General features: G+C 38.7%; 1 protein-coding gene across 7 annotated transcripts in view; it reads left to right on the forward strand.

Moving 5' to 3' along the window:
- Positions 1-9,873, forward strand: part of TNRC6B (trinucleotide repeat containing 6B) — a 66,855-nt gene that overhangs the window by 33,809 nt on the left and 23,173 nt on the right. For 6 of the 7 annotated variants that reach the window (XM_026065070.1, XM_026065075.1, XM_026065071.1 and 3 more), the window contains 7 exons: positions 711-859; positions 4,118-4,243; positions 5,346-5,477; positions 6,032-6,133; positions 6,360-6,534; positions 6,891-7,025; positions 7,245-7,421. In XM_026065070.1, coding sequence (XP_025920855.1) covers positions 711-859; positions 4,118-4,243; positions 5,346-5,477; positions 6,032-6,133; positions 6,360-6,534; positions 6,891-7,025; positions 7,245-7,421 — 996 coding nt within the window. The remainder of the gene's footprint in view (positions 1-710; positions 860-4,117; positions 4,244-5,345; positions 5,478-6,031; positions 6,134-6,359; positions 6,535-6,890; positions 7,026-7,244; positions 7,422-9,873) is intronic. The other variant, XM_026065073.1, reaches the window with a different exon arrangement.

Here is a 9,873-nt window from a genome sequence, read left to right on the forward strand (position 1 = left end):
TTCTTGTTCAGTGTCTGTGTTACATATTCAGAGTCTCTTATTAACATCTCTTCTTTATGTTCCACCAGATTCCTTGCTAAACAGTGTTAGGTGATTATTTGGGCTGTTTGAAAAGGGTCTCAGTTGTTGTTGGTTGTGTAATCATTATGTATAGTCCGAGGAGAAATCGGTTGCCTGCTGGAGGGAGATTTTGTTAGACTATAAAATCTGCTGGTGTTCAGGAGTTAGGTTCACGTGACTGTAGGAGAGTGGTGATCAAATTGCGTGTTATTTTGTAGCTTGAGAAATCCTTTCTTAATGCCAAACCCAATAAAGGCTAAGTACCATAGGTAGAGAGCTTAAATAATGGTCTCCCCATAGATACCAAAGTTTTGGAAGACATCAAGAATTAAGCATAAATGAATCTCATTCGTTCAACAAGGCTGTTGTAGAAATGCATGTGTTTATATTTGTACATAAATTAAGTTGTGGTAAATACTTTACGTATCAAATTTTCTAAAGTAAATTGGCTTGTTCAGTCTTTAGAAATGAAAATTCCTATTTTAATTTTTCAGCATATTTTAACAGGATCTGTAGCTATGCTAAATTGTAAGCCAAATCTAATTTATACCCTGATCTTAAAGATATTTTCTCTGGCTGTGAACCTACTGGTATGAAGGATGGTAGCAGTGATTGACACTAATTTCACCTTCTTTCCTCTTTTTTTACAGGTGGTCTCCCAGATAAGAAGTTTGATGTAGATAAACGAGCCATGAATCTGGGAGATTTTAATGACATAATGAGAAAGGATCGATCTGGGTTCCGTCCACCTAATTCCAAAGACATGGGAACCACAGATAGTGGGCCTTATTTTGAGAAGGTGAGAGAAGTATCTTTGGATAAATGAAAATCGGCTTCTGCATTCAAGGTCCCATTTTTATTTTTTTTTACCGTGCTCCTCTGGAAGTGATAAAAATTCAATAACTTTGAACAAATTCAACAACAAAGGGGGATGGGGTTTATATTTGTAGAATGAATGTATGTGAAACAGAGGTGTCAAATGTGTATAGGCAAATTAGAGTATCTGGGGAGAACAAGTCTTTTTATTCTAGAACAGATTTCTCTTAATATGAAGAGGTTGAAATTCCTTTCCTTTCCTTGGAAGGGTAAACTACTGGTAAAAATGAAATCCAGTATAGTGGTCATCATAATGGTCCTTATGGCTACTGACTATAATCATCTACTGTGAAATTTGGTTTAGATCTAAATAAACATATGTAATCACAGTCTTCCAAGATTTTTCTGCTTTCATGTCTGTGATTTATTGGAAACAGCCTTCCTAAATTCTGCAGCCCCTTATGCTATATGTCCATGCACTGTTAGCTTCTGTATGACATCTGTTTCTCTGTGACATTTGTTGTATGTTATGGTAGCATCTCCTTCATATTCTTGCCTATTTTAAATAGAAGCTTTCCTTACTACTATCAAATATTAATTGCTTCACATTATGAATTGGAGAGTGTGCAGTACTTTCAGAATGATGATTTCTTTTTCTAATATAGTTTAAGTGCCTTACTTTTAAAATGAAAAAAAAAATGGTTTATAAATTCTGAAGGTATGGTATCTTCAATAAGTTAAAATCTTAAATAAGTTAAAAAAAATTTTTTTTTTCTTCTTTTAACTCCTCCATTTTGGTATAAGAGGCCAAAAACAGTTTTGTGAACTCCCTCTGCTGGTCTAATGAATACATACTACTAGCAGAGCTAATGCACTCCTAACATGTTAGGTTGGTAGGTGCATGCAAACAATAGGAACTCACTCAATATTTGTATGTTTCTGAAGTAGCAATAGCCACTGTCAGAAATGAACTTTATTAATGAAGCAAACTTTTCAAAATGTTGTATTTTTAAGAAGAAACTTTAGGAATTTGTTAACAATCTCCTTGGACCAAAATCTGTAAAGCTTAATTGTCAAGTGATTGATTGAGTTGGGCGTTTTGTCCTTGTAACTGCTATTACAAATTAACTTTGCTTATTCCTAGTCACTCACCGTCCCTCTTTCTCTCCTCTTACATTCTCTTGCTTCACTAACCAACTCCTGCTGTTGGCTAACTGCTGCTTCAGCTGACTTTGCCTTTCTCCAATCAAGATGGGTGCCTTGGGGATGAGGCTCCCTGCTCTCCCTTCTCCCCTTCTCCCAGCTACAAGCTGTCTCCCTCTGGTTCCACACTATCCAACGTCGGCCTTGGGGCAATCGGCTCAGGGCTCAGTCCCCAAAACTTCGCTGCTAGACAAGTAAGCAGGCCACCTTATAAGATGCATTGTTATATGGCTGCAACCTGGGCTTAATCCTGGTTAGTTGGTTGCTTGCATTTGTTTTCCTACAAAATGAATAAGAATAATGTTAATGGAAATTTCAGATATATCAGGCCATCAAGAATTAGTCTGCTTTGGTTGCTATCATCAAAATGTATTTCATCTATTTTTGTTGGCCTCTTACTTCCAGAATCACAGTGCAACAGAAGACAGATTTTCTTTTCAGGAATGCATTTATCCACTATTCAGTAGAAGTCATGCAGTTCCTTAGTGGAGAACTATAATTATATCTTAATTCCATGTTTAAAAATCTAGTTAGGGGCTACTGTTTCACACTACCACCACCAAATGCTGAATGTTTCCAGACTCCACCCAATGACCTTATATGTAGAAATGTGCTTTTAAAAATTTGCACTCCTTTTGCATTGTTCCTGCTCCTTTCTCCCTTCACCACACCTCAAAAAGAGAGATTAAGTTAACAGTATTTAAAATTTCTTGAAGTGGCGGTATTTTCTTCCTGCATATGGAGGAACAGTGGGGAAGAAATGGAGTCGTTAATTTGTAGTTTTGAAGTATCCCTGCCTGGCTATTGCGTTTTGCATTATACTAGGAGAAAACATTACAGGAATGCTAAGAAATGAAAAAACAGAACCCAAGTAATATAACTAGACCAGCTAGTATAGTCGCATGCCTAACATGGTGGTGTTTCTTTGTGTCGTCTCTCTGTTTCTATGTGACATAGTAAGTGTTGAACATCAGATCAAGCCCAAAGTTTGCAGACATATTCTAGGATTTGGTGTACAGTATTCTACTGAATTTTAGGGAAAACTCAAATGTAGCCACAGCTTCAAACCTCTCAAAAAATTCAAAACGTAGTTGACTCCAGTCAGCTCTTTCTAGAATAACAGCTCTTTTGTGTCTCGGATTTTTGGTGGTTTTGCTTTATCTGTCCTCCTACATGTTTAATATGACATCTTTAGCTACTTCTGAAAGAGAAGATGTAAAATAAGTATTAGGGAAGAGGGATGCAATGTAGGTGAATGAGGCAATCCGTACGGCTGCCAGTATAGAAGCAGAATGGGAGATTTCTGTTTCAGAAGAAGGATAATGAAGGATATACAGAGTTATAGTAGAAGGGAAGCAAAGTTGATGAAATCTTGGCATGTAAGGGAAGCAAATGTTTTGGAGAGGACCTTCACAGAGTCTCAATCTGGGAGAAAGATGAATTTATGTTGGGAGCAATGATGCTGGTATAGCATATATAGGATACTAGAATGCTTAAGATTTCATATCATAAGGGTTGGGGGGGGTTGTTTTGTTTTGTTTTTTAATGGAAATGTTGAATTCTGATTTTAGTTAGACAGTGAAAGGCCTGCAGAGGAAGTATCAGGCATTTGAATTGTATCTTGACAACCTAGACTGGTACCTGACTTTTTTTAAAACTATGGCCAAAAACTTCTGTTGACACAATCTTTACCATACCTTTAAAGCAGTAGAATGTTTTTGAGCGTATTGTTTGTACTCTGTGTCTCCATTTCCTAACCTGTAAAGTGCAAGATACAAACCATAACCCACTTCATAATGTGCTTTGAAATATATGGATAAACATGACTCTCTAAATGTGAAGGAGGAAGAGCCTGCATTTCAAAAATGTAGTCCAGGAGCCTAAAGGCAGGTGGAATATTGCTGATTTAGGACAGACATCTCAGTAATTCTAAGGATATTCTGTCAATATTGCCTCATTGTTATTTGCATGTAGTTAATAGCATAGAAATCCGTTATCCTGAAGGATTTAACTTCTCACAACTGCTTTAATTTTATAGGGTGGCAATCATGGTTTGTTTGGAAACAGCACAGCACAATCGAGAGGCATGCACACACCAGTGCAGCCACTAAATCCTTCCCCCAATATCCGGGCGCAAGTGCCTCCCCAGTTTCTTTCCCCCCAGGTAAGGAATTAAAGTAACCGGTTACTCATAAAATGCAGAGCTAAAGCCTTCAGAGCACACTTTTTGAAGTCGCTTATGCATCTATCTTAGTCTAGACTTGGCATTTACAAATTGAAAATTTAGAAACTGTTTAAAATTCATTTAGAGCTTTTTTTTTTTTTTTTTTTTTTTTTTTTTTTTTTTTTTTTTTTTTTTTTTTTTTTTTTTTTTGGAAAGGTTAGCCTTCTTTCTCTTATTCCAAGGCAGTTAATTGTAAATACACACTACCACTATTTTCCCTCAAATTAAACCCAGGAATCTGTGTCCTACCTAGGCTTTTACAAAGTATTTAAAAAAAAATAAAGAAAATTACTCATGTAAAAGCTGAACGTTCTTCTGAAGTGTGACAGATTGCTTTATTTTTTTTCAAGCAATCTTGTCCTGTGCTTCCTGCCCCCGAATGAGAGGCTCGATGAAGGGCTGCATGTTGCATTTACATTCCAGATTCTAAGACCTCAGGCTCTCCAAATGCACAAGTTTCCTCTACTCTACCTTTGCTTTGGACTTGGTGAAGACTTGGAGATTCTCCTGAATATTCTGCTTGTGTAACTCAAATATAGAGGAGAAAATGGGGATTCTTCTTCATCTACTCCTGTCTCTTACTATAGCTCTTCACCAGCATACAAAGAGCTTAACTTTTTCTCTTAGGCATTCTGTCTTTGCTACAGTGACTGCCTGAATGCCTTTCTTTCCTTTGTCACGCAGTACCTTTTTAATATGATAATGCAGTACTGTGATTACTATTTAGTTGCAGATATATCAAGATTTTAATCTAGTGTGATCTCTAGCAACTGATTGGTTGGGGGAGGAACCTTTTTGTGTGTGTGTGTCTGTGTCTGTGTTCACACATGTAGTATTGCGTATTGTCAATCAAGATACTCATTCTATTCAAGTCATAGATTGTGTGTGTGTAAATGTGACGTGTTAGGAAATCTGTAATGTCTTTCCCAGATCACCATCTAAGAATGGTGTCATATCTGCTCCTTTATACAAATACTTCCATTTCATCTTTCTTTTTCATAGTAGTGCTTTTCTTGAGGAGATGTAATTGTTTTCCACACAGGTTTCAGCCTCCATGCTCAAGCAGTTTCCCAACAGTGGCTTGAATCCAGGTCTTTTCAATATGGGGCCGCAGCTTTCTCCACAACAGATTGCCATGCTGAGCCAGCTTCCACAGATTCCCCAGTTTCAATTAGTAAGTAGCTGGTAATCTTGTGAGGCAGACTGTTTACAAAGTGTCTGCTAAAAGAGCTTTCTTTTTACATTTGTTCTAATTCTCTTTTGTTCTGCTGATCTTGTGTTATTTTTGTACAAGTGCTCCCTGTTCATTGTACTGGAAAATACAGCCCTGTTAGAGACCAGCAGATAATCTAAACAGGCCTGTGTAATTATTGTGAATGTTGGAATGGGTTGGTAATGATGATGAGCAACACTTTTGTACGAAGAGCAGTTGTTTGCTGATTTTTATTTTTTTATGAAGTTCCCGTTGTAGTCTTGGTGACTGTAATAAAGTGACTACTAGTACATGATACAGCAGTACTGTTACATGAGATGCAGTTAGAAAAAGGTAAAGGATACTGTAATTTTCTGATGCTTTCATTGTAATTTTATTTCATTGTGAAGAGTGAGAAACAGTTCACCTTTACCTAAGTTCTGAATAAAGCATTTGCTAGTGACTAGCTCCTGACAATTATTTTTCACCTGATGAGCTCTGTATTTTCACCCTTCCAACCCCCACTTATCATGTAGGCGTGTCAGCTCCTTCTTCAGCAGCAGCAACAGCAGCAGCAGCAGCTGTTACAGAGCCAGAGGAAGTTATCTCAAGCTGTGCGACAACAGCAAGAGCAACAGGTATGGCRCTGTTTTTGTCAGTCATGTGAAGTGTAAAGTGTGCTAGGAAAACACAGTCTTCATTAAATACTGTGATAGGCTTAGTAATGCCACACACTCTCTTTGGTGGTGAGTTGCACTGTTCAGAGTAAATCCACTGAATCTCTCTTACGTGACTGTCTTCATGTTTACTGGAATTCTGTGTTCCAGTGTAGGATTAAGATTCATTTGTTCCTTTCCTTTGCAGATTGCTCGTATGGTGAGTGCCCTCCAGCAGCAGCAGCAGAGACAGCCTGGAATGAAGCATTCACCATCCCACCCTGTTGGGCCTAAGCCACATTTAGACAGCATGGTACCCAATCCTTTGAATGTGGGTCTCTCAGATTTACAGACCAAAGGGCAAATACCTGGATACGGTTCAGGTAAGTGCGACTGTGGAAAGAGATTTACTGCATTGCTCATAGTATTGCTGTATTAGCCAGTTCTGTCTGGGTCCACAAATAAGTAATTTATGTGTGAGCACTAGAGTGAAGGTTGCAATATGTCAGCTCTTGATAAAATTGGATTTTTTTTTTCATTGTGTGGGAAGAAACCAAACCTGTTAACAAAGGATAGATTAGTGGCATGCTGATTTAATGAGTTTATTTGAAATTTGCCTTCTGAGGATTTCAGTTGCTACTGTTACAGTTACCTGACTTAGGGTTCACTGTGCCTCCATCTTTGAGGATATTTGAACCAAAAAGAACAAAATGATAATGGGTCTTTGTTTGTTTTKCAGGCTTTGGCTCAAGTGGCATGGATTATGGCATGGTGGGAGGGAAAGAGGCTGGAACAGAATCCCGCTTTAAACAGTGGACTATGATGGAAGGGCTGCCCTCTGTGGCTTCACAAGATGCCAATATGCACAAAAATGGTGAGAGGGGGTTGGCTGTTTTGGGAGTGGAGCCTCGATAAGAGTGCTCTTGCCATATCATCTCACAAGAGGTGAAAAAACTTGGATGAAACTGTGCTTCAAGTTAGTTAATGCCTTACCTTGCCACTACTCATCTTAGATAGTTTTGGTTTTAGTATTCCATACTTTCATAAAGCCCTCAGTCTTTCCTGAGCGTAAATGTATCTTTTTATGATTCAGGTGCAATAGTGCCCCCTGGAAAGGCTCGTGGAGGATCGCCCTACAACCAGTTTGACATAATCCAGGGCGACCCACTTGGTGGCCATGCAGGCCCTGCTGGTGATAGTTGGTTACCTGCCAAATCTCCACCAACAAACAAGATTGGAAGCAAATCCAGCAATGCCAGCTGGCCTCCAGGTATTACATAAGGGGAAGTTATATCCCAGCTTTACAGTAGATGTTCTGGGAGCTTTTCTTTTCCTACTTTTCAAATAATCATTGCAAGGAAAGTATTTGGTGGGCCTATCTCATTTGTTAAATTTCTTGCATGTTAAATTAGGACTTAAAGGTTAAATTTCCAGTAAAAATTTGCTGAACTAAATACGAACTAACTGCTGAATTGCCTGCATAGCATTTGATTTTTGTTCAGTGAACTCGTTTTCTGTAGTCTTGTGACTTACACTTAGTCAAAGTTTCATGAAGAATACTTGTCTATAGAATATGCAATGCCAGTTCCCTCCTTTTGTATTGATACCTCATTCGTGTTGTGTTACACTGTCATGGAGTGCAAAAATTCTGATTGATAACATGGAATTAGAAAGCAAAACGGGTGTGTGTGTGTGTGTGAGAGAGAGAGAGAGAGAGAAACGGAATTTTTCTGTCTTGACCTTTTGCATTTAGTATAGCATGAACTTTTCCTCTGAGCAATTGTCTATGCATAGGATCCACTGCAGAGCACAAGATTTCTTTTGCCAGCAGTATTGGTACAATGTGTGTGCTGTGCTGTTTGTTGTGGTTCATGCTGGTTGCATAAAGCATAGAAGAGCATTACCATGTTTTAGTACCTCTCAACAATCTTGTGGCTTGGCTAGAAGTTTCTTGCTTTTGGATTACAGACAGTAGCACATTCTTCAATTCTTCTTGAGTTTCACTGGCAGAGTTTTGTCTGTCTACTAGAAAACTCTGAGTATCTAGGAAAACACATACATATTTGAACATGCACATAACTTTCTATATAAAACGTTCCTTAAATCCAGAGTGGTGTCCTTGAAGGTGCATGATATAACGCACCAACGCTATTCAGCAAATAGTGGATGCTGTGATTTTCTTTCCATGGGGGAGACTTACATTCCAGAAGAACATTAATAGGTGCAAATCCTTTGCTTCCTACCCTTTCAAGCACAGAGAAGGTGCAGTTACACTTTCTGGGTAAACCGGTAGCACAGATCTTGCATCAGAAAGCCCAGGAATCTGTACTACAGATACAGCTACACAAACTTGGAGAAGGTAGTTCATTTTATATGTGAGAAACCTTCAGTGTCTAACTCTGAAAAGAAAATGTTTTCAGACGGAGTAACACGGAGTTAAAGAATTAGCAATGCTTTACATTGATGTCAGTGAAGTACTGAGGTTTTTGGGCTGGAGTTGATGTTCACAATGGTGAAAATGCCCAAAACTTAATATTTTGTCAGGCCTCTCTCATAGCATCGTCAGTGACTAAAGAAATGTGTTCAGCAGCATTCCCCGATATAACACGGAGATGCACAGCACCAGGAGAATAATGTATGTGAGAATCAGCTCTGCCATGTTTTCAGGTTTTAGAGCAGCCACTGGCTCAGACAAGATTCATGATACCAGAAAGCTATACCCTGAAGCAAGAGGCTGAATAGCTACTATTTGTCTCTCATGGATATTGTACAGCTTTCCTAGTGGTACTTGCATTCCCACCATCAGTGATGCATAAATTTTTTTTCTTGTTGACTGCCTCACCACTGTCAGAGAATAGCCAGGATTCATGAGTCTTGAACATAAACTTTCAATAGGGTTGTTGGTGTTGTCCTTCATTTTTTGTGTAAAGTCAAGAATAGTTCATGAATACAATTGCATATTCCATCCAACAGATCATGGGTTTGGCCATGTGGCCTTTGTGTAATTATGGCTGTATTGTTATCTGTCTCTCAGGAGGTCCATAGACCAGGACAAATTTTAGCCTATAACCATCAGCCCCTAAAGTTGTCTCGTAGCCTCATTGCTTATCTGCTTCCTTGAGAAGGAAAATATGGCTAAAATCATGATCCAGCTTATCAACGACCTTGGGGAAGAATAAAGACCAAAAATGATTTTGCACTGTAGGTCCTTTTTTGCAGGCTTGCAGGTGATGCCCACTGTAAGTTACTGGTATGGAGGTACAATTTTTCTTGGTAGGACTGGAAAACAAGTTGTTGACAAAAAAGAGTTTACAAGAGTGACCCTCTTGAAATGGGTGTGTTTTTTCTTTGAATGAAGGCAGTGGTCATTCAGCAGTCACCCTGACATTCACATTTTCCCCTAAATGGCTTCTGCTGCAAAAACTCTGCTGCTCAAGAGAGCAGTATTGTTCAGCACCAAGATAAATGAAGTGGTGCCCAATCAAAAAGATCTCACAGCTGGAGATGAGAGCCAGTTTTGCTGCATTGGTGAGAACTACATCTTTTGATTGTGTCACACAGCCTTGTGTAACTAGGTAACGCTACACTATAATTTGTCCATTCAGGAGCAGTGCAATAATATGCTCCGGGCAAACTGGCCTGGATGCATTTGTCATGGTTTTCCTGATAATCTTATGTGTATTGAACTTTCTGGGAGGACCTTTCAAATATCGATTTGGAGA

Source organism: Apteryx rowi, unplaced genomic scaffold (genome assembly GCF_003343035.1).
Source record: "Apteryx rowi isolate R43461 unplaced genomic scaffold, aptRow1 scaffold_223, whole genome shotgun sequence".
NCBI lineage: Eukaryota > Metazoa > Chordata > Aves > Apterygiformes > Apterygidae > Apteryx > Apteryx rowi.